At 32.2% G+C, this 25,507-nt stretch overlaps 1 protein-coding gene across 6 annotated transcripts in view; it reads left to right on the forward strand.

Moving 5' to 3' along the window:
- Positions 1-25,507, forward strand: part of LOC138707595 (KICSTOR complex protein SZT2-like) — a 216,067-nt gene that overhangs the window by 8,591 nt on the left and 181,969 nt on the right. For all 6 annotated transcript variants that reach the window (XM_069837210.1, XM_069837216.1, XM_069837211.1 and 3 more), the window contains exons 3-12: positions 2,388-2,609; positions 7,009-7,086; positions 8,327-8,419; positions 13,635-13,772; positions 13,987-14,155; positions 15,854-16,074; positions 17,849-18,003; positions 18,453-18,576; positions 19,906-20,128; positions 24,345-24,576. In XM_069837210.1, coding sequence (XP_069693311.1) covers positions 2,388-2,609; positions 7,009-7,086; positions 8,327-8,419; positions 13,635-13,772; positions 13,987-14,155; positions 15,854-16,074; positions 17,849-18,003; positions 18,453-18,576; positions 19,906-20,128; positions 24,345-24,576 — 1,655 coding nt within the window. The remainder of the gene's footprint in view (positions 1-2,387; positions 2,610-7,008; positions 7,087-8,326; positions 8,420-13,634; positions 13,773-13,986; positions 14,156-15,853; positions 16,075-17,848; positions 18,004-18,452; positions 18,577-19,905; positions 20,129-24,344; positions 24,577-25,507) is intronic.

Raw genomic sequence — 25,507 nt, forward strand, 5'->3', positions numbered from 1 at the left:
TTCTCTCTGGAATTTCGTAAATTTGAATGTCTTGATTAGCATAATTATTTTTTTATGCTCGACCATGCCGAAATGTAGTAATTATACACCTGGTAGCAGCCCTTTAATGGACCTCATTAAAGTACACCTATTCATTAAAGTTCAGGTGTTCCACCAATCATAAAATACCATTGTAGCAATATGAAAGCGCAAGTATCGATTATTCTATTCAATTCATTCTATTCTATTCATTGAAACATCACAGAGGCTGGAAATCCAATACTGTCGCAGAAGGTTATGTTGAAGAATCAATCCAAAATAAAATTGAAATCTCAAATACAATATTAAACTCAGTCGAAAAAAAACAACAAACAAATTAACATCAATTCACCGTCATCTTCCAGCCTTTCACAAAGCACATTCCCGCAAATTCATTTCACCAATTGCACAATAAATCACCTATATTTGAAATAAAGTCAGTTCTGTTACTATAATAATTAGCGTTAATTGTAAATAATATCCAAATAAATTCAATTTGTCATCTCGTTTTTCAATGTCTAATTTAATTTCAAGGTTATATCAAGATTAATGTTTATTTTACTCTCTAGATAATATCAAGGTCAATGTCGACATTTGTTTCTCGGAAAAAATCAATACTTTCGCGTCTGCGCACATCTCACAATTTACGAGGTATTGCACAAGGTCAGTTCTGCTCCTCAGTCAGATAAGAATAACATGAATACTTATGAATAATTTCAAGTTAGAAATATGGTCGAGCATAAAAAGTCGTATGAAACTTGACTATAATGGTAATTAAGACTCTCGTATGAAAATGATGAAACTCACTTGCGCTCGTTTCATGAACATACTCGCGTCTTAATTACTACCATTATAGGCTCGTTGCATAATGTACTATTTTAGCTAGGAGTATATTTTTAAGCAATACTTGCTCCTTGAAAATTTTATTTGATAGTTTGCCTTACTCATTAAGGTTTGGAGGATAAAACACATTTTGGAACATCAACCATATTTCTCCTATTAAATTGAGTGGGAGAAGAATTTTTTTTTGGAACATCCTTCTCAGAGAAACTGATCTTCCCATCTATTATAAGGTATATTTATACTCCGTCTTTCAACTGGAGTGTAGTTCAAAAGTAATTTTGAGAATCTGTCTGCATACGTTCAATATGTTCTTTTGCAGTCTTCTTTATATTGTGATAATTTATCATTCAGATTAAACATTTCAAGTTCAGCACATATGTCTTCATATCTTTTGTGATCTAAGAGAGTAAACCCCACAACCGATCTAAAAAATCTCATCTCTGCAGTCTCTATCTTCCTTCTGTCTGATTTATTCATAGTTCAGTTCTTGCTGCCGTACGTGAGCATAGGGATTGACATAGTTTTATAAAATATAAGTTGTGTGGACTTCAAAGTTTTACATCCTAAGATCTTTCTAATAGTGCCACACATTCCTTGGAACTTATTCACTTTATAAGTTATATAATTTTTCTGGCAGTATGATACATTGCTCTGTAGGTAATTGGAGGAGTTTACTTGTTCGATTATTTTGCCCTCTATTTAGCTCTTAAATGGTATTTACCTATGAAAGCTATAGTTTTGGTTTTGGCTGATGATATCTTCAAATTATATTCTTTTATTATATTTATAAGTTTATTTGTTGGTAATTGCTAACCGTCTTTCGAATCCTTGAAAATGACCAGATCATTAGCAAAAAGAATAGTATTTAAAATATGATTATTAATAATAAAATTCTTAAAAGGTATACTTTGCCATTCACGAATGACTGCATCAATATAAATATTAAAAAGTTTTGCGGATAAAGGGCAACCTTGTTTCACTCCCTGTTTTATATGGTTTTATATATATATATATATATATATATATAGATAGATAGATAGATAGATAGATAGATAGATATACAGTAGAAATCCAATTATCCGGATCACATTTCAGGACTGGTTGAAATTATTTATTCAAAGAAAGTTGCATATGTTTAGGTTTTTTATTTCGTGTACTGTACTACTATAATAAGTAAAGTTCTGTTCTGTATGGAATATGAAAAGTTCTTATAATTTTAATCCATTTAAAATACTATTTTGTTTGATTATTTATAACTTTGTTCATTATAAACTGTAGGCCTATAGTCATTTTTCACTTTTAAAACCTGCAGTAGCTTACTGCTGTTGTTTCTAGACTCTTTTCATTTCCGACCCAATTATCCAGATTCCTGCATATCCGGATAATACTACCCCCTATTAGTCTGGATAATTGGAGTTCTACTGTATATCTTTTGAGGAATAGAGTGTTTAAATCACATATAACCATACCATGTATATAACGATTTGAATGTGTTCATATTTGTTATTCAATTTCTGTGTTAACAGAGCAGCTTGATGGAATTAGAAGCTGAGTCGGAGTCCCAGTCGCAATTGGAACCTGAATTGAAAGTCATGTCAGTAATTCCTCATGAACAGCCACCTGAATGGAAACCTGAATCTAGTCACATGTACAAATATTTGGTCACTGCACATTCAACGATAATCTTTCTTACTCATAATTACTGCATTGTTTATTGCCTGGATATGAGCCCATCACTCTCAGCTGTGGTAGGTACTGCTTTAGAGTTTATTTGGTGTTTGTATAATAATTGGAAGGTTTTATTTAATATTTGTTGAATGAAGTTGAACTTCATGATTTGTGTTATGAAATTAACAATGAATAATTTCGATGTAATGATAATGAGGTGTTTAATTAACCGAAAGGCGAGAAGAGTACTGTTTCGTTTCTTGGAATTAGGATCACATGATTTAATGCACGGTATTCATTTTGAAGTGTAATGTATATATTCGACCTACATTAATTAATGGATAAAATTAAAGGATTACTAGTGGCTTGTGCAGCAAACGCTGCAAATTAGTTCGTTAGATGTTCAAATAAAAATTTTTCAGATTTATTTTCAACGAAAAATACCAGACATTTTGAAAATTATTTGCTTCCATAATAATGAAACATACTACCTCTGAATGTTACTTGTATGCCAGATACTTTTTCTTGAACCTATCCAGCTTCAGTTTTTGAGTTTCAACGCGAAAACATAAGTAAAAATGTCAGGACGATCAGTGGGGTTTTCATGTGGGAGCAGAGCAATAGCTATTTCAGATCATTGTGGATTGTAGGTGAAAGTTAAAGAAAGTCAAGTTTCCTATGCTTTGGAACAGTAGACATACCATCTTGGTGTAGCTGCTGCATGTAGAGCTTGAAATGTATTGGGTAAAATCATTTTATCCTGCTAAGAGATCTTGCTGAAATGATCGGGATACTACAAAATTTTCTAGGGCTCTTACTTTATCTATAAGTAATACCGTCTTTCCTTAGGAACTGTAATTTTTGCGCTCTCTCGAGCCAATACTGAATCTACACCACACCGCCATTAAATATATGAAAAAGACCCAACCCATGTGATTAATAACTATAAAATATTTGATTTTTAATAATAATAATAATATTATCTTACGCAAGTTTTGTAGTTCATATATTAACATCATGACATTAACTATAATAATAATAATAATTCATTTTTAATGGTAATAATGTTATCAAACCACCTCTAGTTTTGTAGATTTTAATATCCAATACCAGCTGTACTCAGAAAATTACACACCGCAGAATCGGACGTGTAAATAATTTTTAGTAAGTATTGAAGCTTTTCATAACCAATTGAATTTGAACTCCAGCAATCCTGCAGGTCATGGCCTTCGTGTAATAGCCCATTGTTTATTGTAGTGTGTGTTTTGTTTTATTTTGAAATGCAATTAGTTCTCAAAACTGACGAAAGATGAATTTTGGAAAATAGGAAAATTATGTAGGAAAACTGACATTTCACTGAAAACTACTATTTTTCCGAAAACCTTTGGGTTCCAAGCTTCAAAATGAGGGGTCATTTATTAAAATCCGTTCAGCCGTTGTCCCGTAATTTCCATTACCAGTTCAAATTATATATATAGATGTGGAATGGAAATTCGAATTTGGTCGTCATGAAAAAGTCATATCCGATAAACTCAAATTGTTAACGAGCCCATTCCTATACACAAGGGAAGTCCGCATATACAGGGTGAATCATAAATAGTGTGTTTAATTTCAGGGGGTTGTTATTTGAAATATTTCAAACAAAGATGTTTAATAGAATTTTACTCGTTTTTGCTTCATTTTCGAGATGAAAATTATTTTATAAATGAAATATTTCATTGCGTGTTTTGGGAAAGCCATTGAATTAATTCCCAGTATGCCCAGTCAGTTTAAGAGAGCGGTGTATTATGATAATAAATTATTGAAAGAATTTTGATTTTGTCCTTTAAATGTGCAGAAATTTGATTCAATCAAATGTAACATTGTAAAATTTCTTTTCAGAACGAAAAATTACATTTGTTCAGATCAAATTTCTCTACATTTGAAGGACAAATATAAAATTCTTTCAATAATTTATTATCATAATACACTGCTCTCTTAAATTGAATGAGCATATTGAGAATTAATTCAGTATTTTTTCCAAAATACGTTATGAAATGTTGCATGTAAAATAATTTGTATCTCAAAAGGAAGCAAAAACAAGCAAAGCTGTATTAAACTTTTTTGTTTGAAATATCTCAAAGAATAACCCCTTGAAATTAATTATATTACTTATAGTTCCCTCTGTATACGTAACTTAATTGGAAGAGTTATTTTTATAATATATGAAGGTTGCAGTATATTAAAAGAAATATGTTGTGTTGTTTAGTTTTGACATACATGCGAAACAGATGCATGCACAATGCATACATAACTGTAGAACGTTAATACAAATTTGGCATTATTCACATACCCTACAGTGTGAGTCTCTGATGTCACACAGCAAATAACGAATGCATGCTGCCTCGCTTGATGTGGGTGCTCTCCTGGGTTAAATCAGTCCTGCAGACAGCTAGAAAAAATCCGATATAATACAGTATAATATTGTTTTGTTTATTCAGTCATGTGACAAATTAAATTTACAAAGACTACTAACACTTATTCATATAAGTAGTCCTTATGTTCAATACAAATGAAGATTACGAACGTTTTCGCACTTCGGGCATCATCAGGCTCTTTGTACAATATCTTATATCTGGTCTCTGTAGTAAAATACAATGATAATTTAATAAAATGAACTGTCTAAAAAATTAACTTGTGATGTGTCTAAAATAATGTACAGACTTAATATGCATAAAATTAAAAACTGTAACTACATTGCAATTATACATAAAATTGTAGAACTGTGAACATGTTAGTAATGTTCCTCATTTAAAGTTCATAATACTGATGTGTTTGTGTCGATCTTGTTTCAAAGGTTCGACTTGGACGGTGAAATGCATGTTTTAAACGTGTGTACTGCACAAGCTGTTTTCTGAGATTTCATTACGAATATTCTATGAAGTGGTATTTATGACGACATAAATACCACTTCATAGAATATTCGTAATGAAATCTCAGAAAACAGCTTGTGCAGTACGACATAAATACCACTTCATAGAATATTCGTAATGAAATCTCAGAAAACAGCTTGTGCAGTACGACATAAATACCACTTCATAGAATATTCGTAATGAAATCTCAGAAAACAGCTTGTGCAGTACGACATAAATACCACTTCATAGAATATTCGTAATGAAATCTCAGAAAACAGCTTGTGCAGTACACACGTTTAAAACATGCATTTCACCGTCCAAGTCGAACCTTTGAAACAAGATCGACACAAACACATCAGTATTATGAAGTTTAAATGAGGAACATTACTAACATGTTCACAGTTCTACAATTTTATGTATCATTGCAATGTAGTTACAGTTTTTAATTTTATGCATATTAAGTCTGTACATTATTTTAGACACATCACAAGTATTTTTTAGACAGTTCATTTTATTAAATTATCATTGTATTTTACTACAGAGACCAGATATAAGATATTGTACAAAGAGCCTGATGATGCCTGAAGGGTGAAAATGTTCGTAATCTTAATTTGTATAGGACATAATGACTACTTATATGAATAAGTGTCATTAGTCTTTGTAAATTTGATTTGTCATATGACTGAATAAACAAAACAATATTATATTGTATTATAACATTGACAATCTGAACATCACAATATGCTTTCTAAGAAAAAATCCGACTTACTTTATTTACTGGTTTTCATTTATAAGATCCTGGAAATGCCCTCCATTGTCTGCAATGCACAATTGCAATCTGAAGAACAAATTTCCATTCGCACATTGAAGGTGGTCAGTTTTAATATTTATAATTTCTATTCTAATGTTTTCTTGCAGGTCAAGTAATGTTCGTGGATTTTTTGTGTTACCAGTGACGTCTACATAAATAAAATTTTATTACCTGGATTCGTTCCATAATGAACAGAGGAAGAATAAACAGTCTGCCTGGTTTCAGCAGGACTCGGCACCTGCTCATACCGTGGGTAGGTTCTTAAAAGAATTGGAGAGGATCTTTGGGGAGAGAATTATCAGTAACAATGTCTGACCAGCCAGGTCACCCAATCTTACCCTCTGCCATTATTTTCTTTGGAGATACATCCAGTCCAAAGTGTGTACAAGTAATTCATGACCTTACTTGATCTGCAAGGAAATATTAGAATAGAAATTAGAAATATTACAGCTGATCTTCTTTGACGTGTGAATGGAAATTTGTCCTGAAGATTGCAGTTGTGCATTGAATGTGATGAAGGGTATTTGCAGCTTCTTATAAATGAAAGCCAGTAAATAAGGTAAGTCTGTTTTTTTCTTTTCATAGTTACAGGACCAGTTTAACTGGAGAGAGTATCCTCAAAGGCAGAACTTTGAGATTCACTGTGCAAGTGGATAAATAACAATAAGATAGGTTACGGGTTATTCTCAAAACTGCTGAGTTAGGTTTTTATATGGTTCTAATGCACGATTATATTATCCTCAGAAATATATAATTTATTTTTACTTATTACAGGATATTCAACATGGAGAAGTAATGATTGATGATGTATTTTCATCTTTGAAGAAAAGTTTGGATGGGTTAACAAAACCTGTAAGTTTTCATATTTTTAATGTAAGTTACTCATTTTATGTATTGACAGTGAAATTACAGTAGGGGAGTAGTGGGTACAGTGAGACACAAAATATTAAGACATATGTATGCAAGTGAAATTTCAAGTATTTTAAAAATCAAGTGCAACAGAAATATACATTAAAACATGGAGTACAATAATACATAAACAGAAATGTTAATAGATAAAGGACATAATATACAATGCGTGTTTGTCAAAAAAATGCAAATGTCTCACTGTTCCCATTCAGGAGGGTACAGTGAGATACCAGTGTCTATTAACGGACATTGAAATGATTTACATTTATTTCAAAAGAAAAGAAAGCTTGCTGTCTCTTTATCTTGCCATGTTCTGTAGACTTATTTAGAATCATTTTGATGTCCGACTTCGAAACCATTGAAACATCTGGAACATTTGGAAAAGTGAATTTTCCATTACTTTTCAAACTTTTGGTAAAAAAATAAAATTAATTTTTGGCGACAACAAAGCTTATAATTATAAGAGTTTAATTTAATTCTTTATTATTTTTTAATATTTTTTTAAATTTTGTGAATAATTTTTTATTTAAAAAACCATTAAAATATAATGTATCCATTATTTTAAGCTATAGTTCCTAAATTGGTTACTAGTATGTTCATTTTTAATGTTAGTTAACTGTAAATGTAATATAATTACAGTTTATTTTTGCAAATCATTGGTACATGGGAACAGTGAGACGTCTCAATGTACCCTTCAATGGCATGTCTCACTGTTCCCTTTACGCATAGTTCGTTTAAAAATGGCACTGTCACTTCAAAATCAAAACAAGAAAGACGAAACTTTGCAAAACATAACGTCAAATATCATAGTATTGGGTAATAAAACATTCATATTTCTATTTAATTTGTATATCCAATATAACCTTCATTAAACACAAGCCAAAATTTTACTTATAGATGAAAAATTACGAATTAATTTTTCATCACTCACCTTTATAACTAGAATCAAATCGAGTATGAAAATACTGTTACTTTACTCATACAACATACAACTCCACTGTTACAAACATTTCAACATCAAAATTTACCATCTAATAAAAAATGTCTCACTGTTCTCCCTGTCTCACTGTACCCACTTCTCCCCTACATTTCTATTGTATTTCGAGTTCATATTCTTAGTTCATTTTTCAACAAAATTGATCTGAATAAGTATTAAATTTACTTTTCTATTTTTTTTTTTCAGTTTAAAATTCCAGGCTCTGACTTCGTTTTCCGACCAGAAATCTATGTTACTGTGATAGCCCACACACCATTCTTCACAACTCCTGCGCAGCAGGTATGTGCACTGTATGGGCTATGAGTCTCTACTCTTTGTGGAATATATTTATTGATATAGAATCCAGTTCATATGACGAAATATTTCTACTCTCTTATCCAGACGTCCTTTTTGAAATGTGAGTGAGGTGAAAGGAACTTGTGGACATTTGTATTGAAGAAGATTAAGTTCTTTGTCACGTTAGAAAAGATGTAGATTAGACTTTTTCCATTGATGAAAAGTGTGAACTATGACAGTATCAGTGCATGCCTCTTGCATCTCATTGTCCCTTTCTGCTGGTTTCTCCTCACCGGACGCAGATTTAATTCAGTCACATAATAAAGTTTGCATCATGCAAGCTACAGCAATCATACTTTTTTTTACAGCTAATCTGTTTCCGATTACACTTGAATGTTATTCTCTGTTGAGGAACTGTAATTTACACTCTTGTTTTGAAATTATTATGCTTTAATTGTATATTGTGGTAAAATATTTAAGCACTTTTATCTCTGTAACAATGTTATCTCACAGTACATATTCTACCTCCACAAGTAATAGTGTACGTCACTATGTCTTTTCTTAAAACATGCCAAATGTAACATAGACCCTTGTTTGCAGTAACCCAAATTCTCTTACTAATATATGTGTGTTGTTTTTTTTTATGTTTTTCTCACATTTTTCTCTCTTTCTTTTCAAAGTCCTCTTCCATTTCATATGATCTTTCAGTTTTTTCCGACATTTCATTACACAAAAATTCTTGTTGCAAGTCTCTCGTTACATGCAACAAAATAACACCCAACACTGAATTTATTTTATTGTTATCAGTCTTTGACATTTACAAACGTAAAGCAGTAATAAGGTGTTAATAATATATTAGTTAAGAAAAGTAAGGAGGTAAATGTTCGAATTCGAAATGAGGCAGTAGAACAAGTAGACAGCTTCAAATGCTTAGAGTATACTATAAGTAGTAACATGAGCTGCTACCAGGAAGTCAAAAGGATAGCAATGGCAAAGGAAGCTTTTAATAAGGAGCATCTTCTGCGGACCTCTAAAAAGAACTAAGGAAGAGACAGTGAAGTGCTTTGTGTGGAGTATGGCATCGTATGGGGCAGAAACATGGACATTACGAAGAAGTGAAAAGAAAGGACTAGAAGTGCTTGAAATATGGATATGAAGGAGAATGGATCATGTGAATTGAACAGATAGAATAAGAAATTTATTTATTTATTTATTATTTTGCTAATAATTGTAACATAAAATATACAGAGAAACTTTAGCTCACCCCTGAAAGAGTAGAACTCATGCTCAGGGGTGGATTCCTGAATTGAAATTAAGAATTATACAATACAATTATAATTAATAATTATACAATACAATTTGCAATAACAGTATATAAATTTAAATTTATAATTTTTCAATTTTTATAAAATCCATACGTAACTTTTTAAATTTAATACTAGAACTATTAGAATTGACAAGATTAGGATATTTAAATATAAATTTGTTATATATTCTTGGGCCCAAATTACTTCTATAATTAAATACTGTAACAGTGTTGCATTTTGGTTCAAACAATCTTAAAGAATTCATACCTTTTGTTTCATAACTATGAGAATACAATTCAAAATTATTTCGATTTTTATGTATGAATTTTATTAATACAATATAATAAATTTGTCTTATGTTAAGTACATTAAAGTCTAGATACAAATTTTGAGATGGAAAATCAATAGGTTTATGAAGACATATTTTAATTATTTTCTTCTGTAATAAATAAAGTGGATTAAAATTGGATTTAAATGAGCTACCCCATCCTATAATTCCATACATAATTACCGATTGAAATAAAGTTAAATATATTGTATGTAATAAACTTATTGACAAGTAATTCCTCAATAAAACAAAATAATATAATATTTTACGTAATTTATTACAAAGGTAATTAATGTGTTGGTTTCATTTTAAATGATTATCGAAAATTATGCCTAAATACTTAACTTCAGAGGACTCTTTAATAATCGGACATTTACACTGTATAAGACAACAATCAGAATTATGTAATTTAATACTTATTATAGATGTAGGAGGTTTGTTACATTTTTCAGATAATGAGAATGGAATAATTATGGTTTTATTTTCGTTGATAGAAAGATAATTTATGTCAAACCATTTTTTTTTATTAATTTAAGTCCATTATTTGAATTATTATATGCATCATACCAGGTTTTTCCACCAAAAAGTAAAACTGTGTCATCTGCATAAGAATAGTGAACACCATTGTATTGTTGTAAGTCAATTTTTAATAAATCATTAATATATATTAAAAATAGAATAGGGCCTAGAACTGTGCCTTGGGGAACACCTATATTAATAATTAAAGGTTCAATTGAATAATTGTCTATTTTCGTTATTTGAATTCTGTCGTTAAGATACGATTTTATTAAGTTTAAAGCATTACCTTTGATTCCTAATAAGTCTGATTTCTCAATGAAACTGTACTAGAAATAATGAGTAAAGAAAAAAAAAAATGTTGAAACTGATCAGGAAGAGAAAAGGAAATTGGCTGGGTCACTGTCTAAGAAGAAACTGCCTACTGAAGGATGCATTGGAAATAATTGTGAACAGGAGAAAACAGATGAAAGACAACATTAAGACATATGGATCATATGTGGAGACTAAGAGGATGGCAGAAAATAGAGAAGATTGGATAATGCTGGGATTGCAGTGAAAGATCTGCCCTTGGGCAGGAAAGTATGAATACCTTATTCATGTTTAAAATTACATTTCCATGTCGGTAAACAGTGGATTCAATATATTATTTTTATCTTAGCCTAATACACCGAAATGTTTGCGTGACTTAATAACTAACTGCATTAAAATTGTAGTAGGACCTGGAAATGTTTTTGTAATAGAAGCATTGAAGCAATGTGATATTTCAACAAAAAATTGTAATAACAGACCTCAATAGAATTGATTTCCATGTGCATAATTATGAGAGAAGCTTACATGAATCATACAAATAAACATCTCTTGTCAGCTGTTTCCCTCAAAATCCACAAACTGGTATGCAAATTACTTTCCGACAATGATTAAGAATTCCTTACATCAGGGCCGGGCATGAGAGCGGCTCCATTTAGTCGGCTAGAGCTGCTCTCGCTCCGCAAGGCACTTCAATTCCAAGCCAGAGCAGAACGCTCACGCAGTGGCGGACTCGCATTACAGCTACCTTCCCTGCATTAATGTAACAAGAGCCACGGTTGTTCTAGTCATTCAGTCTGTCCGTATATAATAGTTTATAAGGATATTACATCAATCCATTGTACATTACAGAATTTATAACACTCTTATTAATTTAATGAAATAAACTTCGTCTGTGCACACACACAAATCATTAGGCTTATTTACATAACCCATACGCACATACTGCAATCTCCTCACCACGGTTTTACGAGACAGGCGTATGGCTTCCACTTCCCCTACTTGCTGTGGACAGAGTTCATCTGCCAATATAATTAAACATCGCTTGATGAAGTTACCTTCGTTGAATGTTTTCAATTCCTTCGCAATTTCGTGGCAAATTTTGTAGCTAATTCTCATAGCTGATTCACTAAGTGCATTATTGTCATTATGTTAATATATAATGATATGATATGATATGATGTGATATGACCATAAATTAATACAACTTAAAGAAAATGTTTCTCGGGTACATTATATTAGAGTATTTATTCGATATTTATATTGCATTATAAGTTATAGTACATTTAGTAATATATAATTTTAAATTATACAAATATTATGATATACTATACTATGATATATCATAATACTTGTATAATTTAAAATTATATATTACTAAATGTATAATAACCTATAATGCAATGTAAATAGCAAATAGATACTCTAATATAATGTACCTGAGAAACATTTTCTTTAAGTTGTATTAATTTATGGCGTTCATTACCAACATATTTGAAAGGTACACGGGAAAAACGATCAAGGTCCATCAAAAATCGAAATTGAGTTAATAATGCTATCTTATAGTGGAAAAGAAGTACTATCATGTGGTCTAGCTAGTAATAAAAAATCATCGTTCTTGACATTCCACTACGTCAATTTCTATTAAATACACACATAAGAAAGTATTGAGTGCTTAAACTTTAAAATTCGTTTTTCTCGAAACTTTCTAAAATGGACCTTGATCGTTATTCCCGTGTACCCTTCATTTGTCATATTCAGTAGCATGTTGTAAAGAATAATGCCGTTGGGTATTGAACTTCTTAATCAGTTGGAGTGTTTTATGCTAAATTAAACACTTTGCTAATCCACTGCTCTCTACCAAAAAGAATTCCTCCTCCCATGATACTTTAAAAGCATTGGGAATAGTGGGATGCTTTAGTTTATGAGTGGAAGTTCTGTCTTCAAAGTTCGCCATCATACTGCAGAGTCACCACTGCACCGACACTGAATGACGTACAGTATGCATACATCAGAGCGCTTGCAAGACCAGCTCTTTAAAGCACACAGCCCTCATTTCTCAGAATCACGTAATGTGCCCAGCCCTGCCTTACATCATCATAAGAATGCACTTAAAAATGACGTTGAGACAAAATTAGTAGACTCCCACCACGATGAATTATAAGCTAGTAGACTTCCAATTTAGATGCATATGATGTGAATATTTTTATTTTCAATCAAATACTAATTAAAAAAAATCATTAATTTATTCAATTTTGCCAAGATAGTTCCACTTTATATGGAATGGCTGAGAGTATACATATTCTTACCGTCATAATTCTTTCCTGAGACATTCAACGTCTTATTCCTAACAGTTGGTTTTTCTTGCAATTCAGTTTAGCTTGGCATTGTAAAACTGTTACATGTAACTTATTCTGTTTGACGATAAACTTATTGAAGCTTGTAAGTTTGAATTGAATTGTGATTCAGTGTATTGAAAAGATAATGGGTGCTGAGCTTTATTACATTAATTTTATCTGCCCTATTTTGCATTTGAGAACATTTCTCAAAATGGGAATTCGAGATTGGCTAAGTTAGCATTCTTTAACTGAAACACTAATGGGAAAGCATAATGATTCTTGAATGTTCACTTCATGGCTGAATAATTTATGTCTATAAATAATTCATTGTATCTAGGCTACATACTTTAAATTTAATTGTAGTGAGACAAAAATAAGCAGGAATTACTCCTCCCAAACACGATATTGACATGTTCTAGGTATTGGTACAAGGATGGCATGTAACTCAGGACAATTTGAATCCATTTCTGAAATCAGTGCAACAGCAATTAGAGAGACTTGAAGATACAGTTGCTGATGTCGCGGGAATTGCTTATGACCAGTTAGAAGCTCTTCGGGTGAGTGAAGTGATTTAGAGTAGTGATTATTCATCCTTGAAAGAAGCAGACAGTGAGATTACATGATAGAAACATAATTCCTCAAATGGACAAAACAGATTCTTCTCCTACAGGATCTCTGATAATTGCTTATTTATTTTTAAAACAATGTGATAACGAGAATTAAATGGTAATTATGAAATTTTATAGTCGTTTGTTTTTCTATTTACTTAAGGCCGAATCTGAGAAATTAGTAGGTGGTCTGTTTGAAGAGAGCAGTGATGGGGAATTGGTGCCACCACCGGCAGCTCGAGTTCCTATGGTAGGACCTGATGCAAGCTTCGTGAACATGCTCAGATATGGAATGCTTGCATTGCGTCTTCTTCCTGAGAGCAGCTGTAAAAGTGAGTATTTCATTATTTATATTTCGCATTATATATGTGTTAGAAAAGGAAGTCGAAGTGACAGATTGGGATTCTAATCATTGAGTTGCAAAACTTCCTATTTTTATATTTTTCACATATGGTCCTCTTTTACTCCAGTGAATGAAGTTTGATATATTATACCCTCTTTGTGATTTCCTGGTTATTTTCTGATATGCATTATTATATGCCATGAACATTTATTACGTTTATTCTTTTATGCTCGACCATGCCGAAATGTAGTAATTATACACCTGGTAGTAGCCCTTTAATGCACCTCATTAAAGTACACCTATTCATTATAGTTCAGTTGTTCAGCCAATGAGAAATCACCATTGTACCATTATAAAACCGTAAGTATCAATTATTCTCGGATATGCAATCGAAAGACAATTAGCGAAATGTCACGGAGGCTGGAAATCCAATACTGTCGCAGAAGGTTATGTTCTGTTACTATAATAATTAGCGTTAATTGTAAATAATATTCAAATAAATTCAATTTGTCATCTCGTTTTTCAATTCTAAATCAATTTCCAGGTTATATCAATATTAATGTTCATGTTATTCTCTAGATTATATCAAGGTCAATGACATTCGTTCCTCGGAAAAAATCAATACTTTCGCGTCTGCGCACATCTCACAATTTAGAAGGTTAGTTCCGCTCTTCACTTAGATAACCATAACATGAATACTTATGAATAATTTAAAGTTAGAAATATGGTCGAGCATAAAAGTCGTATGAAACTTGCCTATAATGGTAATTATGACGCTCATATGAAAATTATGAAGCTTGCTTGCTCTCGTTTCATAAACAAACATACTCGCGTCTTAATTACTACCATTATAGGCTCGTTGCATAATGTACTAATTTTGCCAATATCAAATATACATTAATATTAATCAAATTTCATAACCAAGATGTTCATAGGTTTAATAACAGAAAGAAAGGAAAATGTGTGAGAATATTACTGTTCACTAGAAGGCTCATTAGACGGGAAGTGATAATATACAGAAAATATTTGAGGAGGTGCAAAATCCACTTGAGAAAACATTCCACAGTACTGCATTCGAATCACAGGATGTTGAAAGTGTAAAAGTCATTTTGCTTATAATATTGATGTGTTTTGAATTTGTCTCTTATTAAAGTGCCATATTTGTTTGTGCACAAAGTGAGAAATCCCTATAAAGAATTATATTTTCTTTTTTTAAACTGTTGTCAAATTCTGTTTCACAAATATAAATATATGCTATGGTTCTAGAGATAAATTTAAATGCAATGATGTAGATCCATATGAAATGAATAATATGAATCCCTACTTCGTAGGTGGGATCCATTATTTGCGTAATTATGGTTAAATTTAGTCTTAGAAAAAACAAAGTTAAATGTTGGACTATGATAAACAAGACCACTAATGTAAAAAAATAAGCTACAGTATCATTGTGAATATTTAAATGTGTTGAAGGTATTGTTATAACAGTGATGATGATGTGATAGTGATGATTCATTAGATTGGTACTTTAAGGTACACAACAAAATGGCCACTGTAGAGTATGCTAAACAAAAGAAGTTTGCTGCAACTTTATATGAGTTTCAGTTACTAACTGAGCACACAAATATTGTGAAGTTGTCATTTTCGGAGTATGCCTATATATGCGAAAATAATTTAATGAATTTCACAGGTGTAATAGTTGTGACAGATGGGGTGGTAGCCAGTCCTGATGTGAATGTGCTGGATTCGGTTCTTGCTCAGCTTCGCAGTGGGACAGTGTCCTGTTCTTTTCTTCATGTGGGCTCGCCTTTTCACCCACACTGTTGTTCTGGTCTTGTGCCTTACGTGGATCTCATGCAGTTTGTAGCTGATGCAACTTGTGGAGCATATCTGAATGTTATTCCAGAAATTGTAAGTAATTGACTTAAGAGAAATGTCTCATTGAAAAAAACATATATATTTGAAAAATTGAATTGAATTTTTTGTTTGGCTGTATATTATTTATTCTTTAACTAAAGCATTCGTTTTCGTACTCTAATTCAGAGCATTCGGTTCAGCTCCCAGCTAGGAACATGCGCATCAGATATGTCTGTATGGCCAGCATAGACTGCATTATTATCGATCTATAACTTGTTAGGTGTTTTACTTGTATAACTTGGATTGATAATAGCATTATGTTTTTATTTCGTAATGAATACTAACCTGTGTTGTAGGAGTTGTTCAAAGTTGCGTCCATCTTCATTCATGCATTCCAGCAGGAACCAAGCTGAATACTCTGTATGGGCTATTTCATCTCAAATCGACCGAAATATAGAGAAAATTGACCTTACAATTTTTAAATACAATGAAACTTTTTCTGTCCTTAGACAACTGTGATATAATGCTTTGTGCAATGTTTGAGGCATCAGAACTTAATAGTGTTTAAATTAATAATATTTAAATTTATCGTATTTTCATAAAATTAGCAACTTTAAACTGTTGTGGCTCCGAAACCCTTTCACCCAATGATCAAAATCATGGTTTATTTTGATGCTGAGAAGTTAAAGTTTATATTGACATGTAAACAGTTTTTCTTACTTTTTATGGAAATGGAGAAATTTAGATTTTTCTTCATTAAGACGCCTTTGGCCACGAAAAAATATTTTAAAAATATATGGTTAGATTCTGCATTGAAAGTACAAATAAACACATATTTTTTACTGGTGGTTCGTTGATAAGAAAGTATTGAAAATATCAAATAAAGAAAATAAATAGTACGCGCGTGAACTAACCAGCTGATTGTGAGGCGGGAGATAGCCGAGGGAAGCAAGGCCAGTAGACATAAACACGTGATGTGTCGTCTAGCAGTCATGGCTGTGCTAGCTTTATCACAGGTTTTCATAAACACAGGAGTAAAAATGACGCCCAACACTCGCTTATCTTGAGCTCCCGACCAGTGCATGCAGGACTGTATCGTTCAAGTCTAGGCGTGTGAAAATAATCTATTTAATACCCTCGAAACTTATTGCCGAGCCACTAAGCAAATAATGCCGAATCCCTCTTAATAATGCAAAGTTTTTTCTCAGTATTTTTTTTACATTTTTACAAATGGCCAAAAAGCCTAAAAGCAAGTAAAATCAGATTATCTGTCTCTCTGTGTACAATAAAAATAAGGATTACTTCTTAACATAACCTACCAAATGTCAGCTTCAAAATAAGCTCTCGTTCAATGTTCTGCAGTAAATTGTTCCAGAGTTCTGAGCGCTGAAAGAGGCCTGTTTTTATAAAATACGCTAAATTTGTCGCTCAATAATACGAAAACCGTTTGACTTTCGATAGTATATTTTTGAAAATGCACTTCTCTCAGCACCTTGTATAAGTAGGGAAAAAATTAGAGTATAAAAAATGCGAGGTTTTTTACTGATCAATTTCATATGGAATAGCCCGTATAATATTACAGACTTTCAACTCTTGAAAGTTTTATGCGAATACACATAGTGTAAGAGCTGTTGTGTCCTTTTTGAACTACACTAGAGTAATAGGTTTCATTTTTGAAAGTGCGGTATTCCGTGCCTTTGTTGTGAGTTTGTGTGTATGTGTGCGTGCGTGCATGCTAAAAATGAGTGATAAGTTTCTATGCTGTGTTGAATAGTTTCCATATTATTTTATGTTTGCAACTGAATTGTTTCTGTTACTTCTTTTATAGGATCCGGACTCAGAAGGAATCATGAATATATACCATGAAAAGTTTTTAACGTGGAGGTTCCAGAGAGTGAACTATGGTTCTATGTCAATTGTACCGAGTTTTTCTGCTGTTGTGCCCTCTCCACCTCCTATTCAGGGTGGAGAATGGCATGTGAGGTAGGTAGCACAAGAATGCCTTGCTGTTGGGACTTTGTTGAGGTGTAAAGAGGCATAACAGATGCTTTCAAGTTTGGTAAAAGGGAGTCCATACTAGGAAGTGAGTGTTAAGTGAAAGGAAAAGACACCTAGGCAGATAGATACATCAGATGCGGAGATTTATGTAGAATCAGATAGACAAAAAAAGCAACGAGAGTGTTTACTGTGAAGACCAGATTAAATATAAGACAAATTACAGACTCTAACTCTGGTTAGATTCTCTGCTGCCTCTCTTCGAAGATCATTAGGTATTTTTATGTTCTATTCTTCACAGTTGAGACATTAACGAAACTCGACGCCAAAGGTTTTCTTTCTCACATTCCTCATTTTACAATATCTTACACATCGTGAATGAGATGTTTAATCTGATACATTTGCTCTCAACATTTCACTTATTTTTATCTTTACAGTAATGCTTGTTTCTATGGTAGCAGAGAACCACATTTGCTTAGAAAGAAGCAAGAAGAAGACAATTTGGCCACTACATTACTCAGTGTTCTATGTTGTCGATTACGTGAAGGATATACCATCAAGGTATTAGATAAAAATCATTGGAAAATATATTACTTGTTTGTTTTAAATTTCTCCTCTCACTTCTCTTCTTCATTGGTGCTTCTGGTTGCTCTAGAGCTGCTTCATACTTATGTGTTGTTTTTCTATGAAATATGTAAAGCTTATGCAAGATTTTCACTTTTTATGCCAGTTTTTGCATGATTATCTCCCAAGATATCTTCTAATGTTAAAACATTTGCTGTCGAAAGTTGCAAGACAATAAATGAGATGAATTTGAGAGTTTTTGTTGCTGTGGAAATTTATAAACGTGTTTACTGCATGAGGGAGAAATGTTATAATTGTTTAGATAATATAATTTTGTATTGTTTTTGCAGTGATATTCATGTTGAGAGTCCTTGATTAAATATTTTAGTTAAGATAGTTAAAAACAAACCTTGATGAAATCTATTCAAACACTATAGCCTATTGAAAATCTTAATTCAACTGTGCAGACTTCATTAGTTTTTAGTGAGCATACCAAGTTTATGTATAATGCTTGTACTCGTATTAAAATGTCTGATTGTCAATCTTGCTCTAAAAAAATTAAAAGTATGTACAGTACAATGTGTTTAACCCCATTTTTGAAGAATTTCGTTTTTGCTGGTTACAACCTTGTTCTGGGTGGCTATGCAATTATGTTTTTTCTTGAACTCAGCTTAAGCCTTGAAAGTATTAAATTTGGACGAAAAGGAGGTAAAAAAAAAAAACACAAAATTTCCGTGCACTGGACACAAATCATTTCCCTTTCCGCTGTAATATATTTTACACAGAATTTCACCAATTTTTTCTCCAGAAGAAAAGCACTGCATATCTCTATTAAACAGTTGAAATTTTGGGACTCTGTAATATATATATGAATGAGTTTTAAAAGGAAATTGTGTCTTCTACTAGTTTATGCAGTCTATGTGAAGTTGTACCTTACATTACAGAATATGATATGATATGATATGATATATGATATGATATGATATATATTTGGTCACAGCACTTCTTTACATATAATGGTGTACCTCACATTTCTGTATCCGGTGCCACCATTAACATATTACAGTAACACATTATTTGCAGTACGCATCTACACAAATACTCCCAATTACACTATGTACCTTTTTTATTACTTCTTCAATCTCCCCTTCAGTATTTCTCCTACAATTCATTTGCTATTCTCTATTTGATCATTAATCGTAATATATCTAAAATTATATACGCCTTTCAAACCCCCCTTTTTCCTCTAACTACTATTCAATAAAATTTCAGTTTCACTTATTCTCTATAAATTACCATATTGAATTATTTGCCCTATTATTACAGAATATAAATATCAGAGACAATCACGTGGAAGTGGGTCTCGTGTTGCCCTGGAAGAACCATATCTACATCGACTACACTGTGAGCTGTCAGTGGCCACCATCTTCAGCAGACAATATGGGACCTGGATCCAGCCCTGTCTCCGTGTCTGGTGTCACTGGTCCAGGGTTGGGCCCATGGGTGTACTCTGGTTCGGGTATAGTGCATTATTCAATATCAATTGAAGGTGAATTACTTTCTTTATCTTTATAATAAAGAAATACTTATCATTGTAAGTTGATCACTTTTTCACGAGTTACTAATATTGAAACTATTTAAAACGAATGTATTTCTGAAAATAGATGTAGTTTGTGTTTCTTTTCTTATGACATGTTTTGCGATTTTCTCTGCCACTCACAATGAAATGTTGGTTTGATTAAATATTTAAAGCTACGTACAAGAGTTCATAATAATACTTTATTCTGGAGTGTTGTTAAAATTTTGTCTTCACTCAAATCTTGCAATCATTTAGAATCGTGGTAAAGAAGGGGGAACAAATCATGGATAGGATGCAGGATAACTGAAATTTAGTAATGAGATGGCGAAACATTAAGTGCTATCATATCACGAACAATGAGTAATATGAAAATATGACAGATAGCATTGTTAAAGTCTTCAGTAACACAATAAGAGGGAATTTAAAAAGAAAAGAGTAAAGAAAGAAATTCATTTCAGTTTCTATAATGCTGCCTCTATCTATGTACATATTAAAGGAAAAATCCTGTTAGAATTGAGTCAAAGACAAGAATTGTAATTAGAATTATAATAGAATTATTCCTTTAACTAAAAAAAAAAGCCTCTAATTAAACAGCCTAAAACTTTTAGTCACTGAAGTCAGAGACAAAGAAGGGAAAGAGGAAGTTAATAGGATGACAGCTGGTTGATCCAGGAATTCTGATAGTTGTGATTTTCTAAGGCAATGCGAGAGGAGTTTTCTAATGTTGAAATTCACCAATTCACCAATACAGTGCCAGGAGAAAGTCTTAATTTGTGACTGCAAAATTGGTGGGTTGCATTTTGATTAAATTGAACTGGTATTCCTGAATAGTGACAGGAGACAACTTCAGTATTTTATAATGAAGAAATGCAGTACTTTTCTGTGAAAACTTTGTAGTCTAACAAGAGGCAGCTATAATTGCTGAAAACAAAAGGGATGAGAAACTGGCATGCTGAAGTTCAAGAGATTTTCTGCAGGTCTTTAATAAAACGAGAAAGAGAATTAATGCTAAGTTAATGAATGAGGAAGGAGGATAGAATGTGGTAGGCAAATGCAAAGGGTATCATGATGGTTTCAAATCAGGGGCCATGTTAGGTTTCGTGATTCAATGAGTGTTTGCAATACTTGTGCCATTCATATTGTAGATAAAGGGAAACGGTATACAAAAAGGTAGAAAAAATTACATGATGTCTAAGGATTGAAACTCTTATAGTGTTGGATGAGGATTATATCGTGAAAGGATCTGGAGTAGCATGGACTCTATTGCCGGTGTACACACATTGCCTCTCCTCTGGAGTGCATTACAGAGGTTGAAGATGGGCTCTTTCAAGTGAAGACCTTAATTTGGAACCACCAGTTGCACAAAAATAAAAATTATGCCAAAATGTCATTTAGTATTTGGTTCGAAACAAATGTATCATAATGAATTTGAACTAAGACTAGCGGAGTTACATGTAAAATAGGTGTATCTTTAAGGCAGTTCTTTGAAGTGATATTTCTAAAAAATTACATTGAAATCATCTACATAAACAGTAGGCCTACCTCTTCTCCAGTAGACAGATATTCATTTTGAAATTCCGATTAAAATGAAACTCTGTCCTGCTCTGTTCTGTCACTTAGTAGAGGAAGACATACAGTTTAGAGCCTCCATTTCAAAGCTTATAATCAACACAATAATTATTGTGTTGTTTTTCCAATATCATTGGAGCGCAATGGATTTGAGCCAGAATTTTGTTTACTCGAGATAACTCAGCTAACTGATAATGAAAATGAAGAAAATGGCTTTGAGCCAGTTCTGTTTTATTTCACAACTATTTATTTTTGTTGGATAAAATGTTTAAGTTGGTAGTGCCTCCAGTAGTAAGTGCATGTATATCTTACAGTGTTCCTCCATTCAATCCTTATACTTTCTGGCATATTGCAGTCGTTTCTATTTCATTGCTTCAGACAAATTTGCTTTCTTTACAAGTCGACAACATTGTATCCCCATTTTCTTCAGTCTTCTCTGAAGAGTTTGAATAGAAACTGCTCTCCATTATTCTCTAAAATCTTCTTGATTACCCTTTTGATTTTCTTCGGTTTCCCAAAATGATTCGTCGAATTTCTGTATCTATTGTTGGAGTTGTTATTCGCTTTTGGCAGCCACATTTCCCTTTCCTATTTGTGTAACTGTTCACATTTTTCTATTTTATTATTATTATACTCCAATTTTACAGATAACCCTATTTTACCTGATACAGGTATGTTAGGGCTTTTCTATTTTATTATTTAAATTTCTTACTGAAGATTGATACACTCCTTACATTACAACACTTTCTCGTTCGGTGTATTCACAGTGCTGTAGGATTGTGGTAATTTTTAATTTTTTTCGTTGGAGTGAGGTCAGGACTTTCCACGTTTCTGCATTGAGGACATTTCACAATTGTGAGGCCATATAGATTTTAAAACAATATGTTAAATTTCGTTGCATTAATGTGCAATCAAACCAATGCTTACCCCTGTAAATAGGCTATTAATAACAATGAAGTGCTCACAATGAATCCCAAGACTGGAATGAGTTACCACGCAAATTGAAATAAGTAATAAGATTCTGGTATCAGTTGAGCTTAAAAAAATTTTATGTGAGATTTTCTAATTAAAAAAAACCAAGGGATTGGTGTTATCTTTCCCTTAAAGCCCATTGTTTAAGGTATCTTCTAAACTTCTGTACTTCAAATTTCACTTGTCTTCGAACATTTCTTTTTTCACGATCAGTCATATCTGCTATTTTCTTTCTTTTTTTTTATATTCTTTGCCATAGTCTTTTTCTGCAACTCCTCTTCAGTCATATTTGCCTTTTGCCTACGTATCTTCTCCCTTTCATATTTCCTATTTTCATCATCAGACTTTTTTTCTTTCCTATAAACAATCACATGAAATAATATTCGAAGTTACTTTATCCACCAGTATTTAATAATTGTATGTTAAATGAAACCTCGGTCCCACAATAAAGGGACCGATGTTACAGGGACCATTGTTACAAATTAGTATAATTTCCGCAATAGTTCTGACAAAATAAATCGTTAAAAATATCATGGAGGTTAGATTTTTTAGTCGACAAACATTGTAATGTTTTGCATATACTACGAAAGTTTAATATATACAAACTATATTTAATGCCACCTGGGGCCAGTGTTACCAATAGAAAACATAACATTCAGTCATCAGTGATGATTTTTGTATTTTTCAATAAAATAAATTACGACAATGGACGAAAAGTTTTTTAACTGGCGCCATGTTGACCTCTCATCATTACCAACTGTTAAAATTTACCACATGAAGCAAAATTGTCTTTTGTGTAGGTCTTTTATTTCGAGGGACCGGTGTTACGAAATTTTTGGGGACAAACTTTACGTTAAAGTTGTGTCCTTTCAGAATTAAACAAACAACAATTTCTGTCTTTCATAAGTATTTTAACTATTTATTTTTATAATCTTGGCCGAGGAAATAAAATCAAATCGAAACATTCCGAGAAAAACTTAGTGAAACAGAGTAAAATGTAGTTGGGGACATAGGGACTGTAGTTACATTTTGACGTTTGGATGTTATTTTTTAATTATAAATTTTAAAATTAATCCTTTTATGCTTTGTTTCCAACTAAAACATGTGAGAGTTAGTTAATTAAATGCAAAAGAAATCAGTTAACATTTTCAAAAAACTCCTTAAATCAGCCGGGACATACATTTACCCATTTCAGAATATTCACCCATATACCAATAATGCACCATAAAATTTCGTTGTTGCAAAATCAACAAATAACACTCCATGCTCTTGACAAACTACAATAGTGTACTCAAATATTTTTTTCATGAAATATGTAATCATGACATAAAATAGAAAAAAGAAATCATACATCTTACATGCAGAGTATATTAATTTAGGACTCCACTGTAACAAGATTGACTGGTACTGCAAGTCTGCAATCTGGATTTAATAAGTGGGACAGGAAGTTGTGTTATCTAACTTTATTGCCAATGTAACAAAATTAAATATTTAGATGCGTCTTCTCTACTTGTTATTAATTCAAAACACAGTTGAGGGTAAGTGGCTCAAAAGCATTGTGCCATCCAGGTATGTGGCTCAAATCTGTTGCCTCGTATCATTGTATGACTTTTATTTTAATGGTAATGAAATCTCTTATTTCTAGCACCATACGAATTTCTTCATGATATAACGTGCCTATTAAAGAAGCCTTTCAAGTCTCAATATCGCCAGGCTGTGGTCTCTCGCTTCTGGACAACTCTGAAAAATCTAAACAGATCCGATCAGTTGTTGGTTCATCTCAACTCATTTCCGAGCAATCCAGCAACATACACAATCCCTGAGAGCATACGCAGTGGGATGCCAGTGTTCTACCTGATTCCTGTGCTCTCTGCTAGGTAAGTTTATCCTGTTATGAAAAAGAAAAACTCAGTGCAGTGTATGAGTATGAATGACCAAAAATAACAAGAAAGAAGCTAAATGGTTGGAGGTTAAAATGTCCATAAACAGAAATGTCCAAACACGAAAATATCCACAATATATTTATGTCCATTCTATTAATCGTCCACTGGGAAATGTGTCTAATTTGTTCAATGTTCACTAATTTTATTACATAAATGTCCATTGTAAAAAAAAGTCCAATATATTTTTCATAATTGCTCAATATTTTTTGCTGACACACTAGTATGACTTGCATAAATTAAACAAATTAAGACGACAAATTGAAAAGAGCCAGCAACTCAATTGTCAAATGCTCAGCATTACAATTCTGTTTATCCATTTCAGTAATGTTTTGTGTAAATAATAGTACATTATGCAACGAGCCTATAATGGCAGTAATTAAGACGCGAGTATGTTTGTTTATGAAATGAGCACCAGCGAGTTTCATAATTTTCATACGAGCGTCTTAATTACCATTATAGGCAAGTTTCATACGACTTTTTATGCTCGACCATATTTCTAACTTGAAATTATTCATAAGTTTTCATGTTATGATTAAGTAAGTGATGAACGGAACTGACCTGAATTGTGAGATGTGCGCAGACGCGAAAGTATTGATTTTTTTCCGAGGCACGAATATCATTGACCTTGATATAACCTAGAGAACATTAGTCTTGATATAACCTGGAAATTGATTTAGAATTGAAAAACGAAATGACAAATTGAATGTATATGAATATTATTTACAATTAACGCTAATTATTATAGTAACAGAACATAACCTTCTGCGACAGTATTGGATTTCCAGCCTCTGTGACTTTTCGCTAATTGTCTTTCGATTGCATATCCGAGAATAATCGATACTAACTGGTTTATAACGGTACAAAG

The sequence above is a fragment of the Periplaneta americana genome, chromosome 10 (assembly GCF_040183065.1).
Source record: "Periplaneta americana isolate PAMFEO1 chromosome 10, P.americana_PAMFEO1_priV1, whole genome shotgun sequence".
Lineage (NCBI taxonomy): Eukaryota > Metazoa > Arthropoda > Insecta > Blattodea > Blattidae > Periplaneta > Periplaneta americana.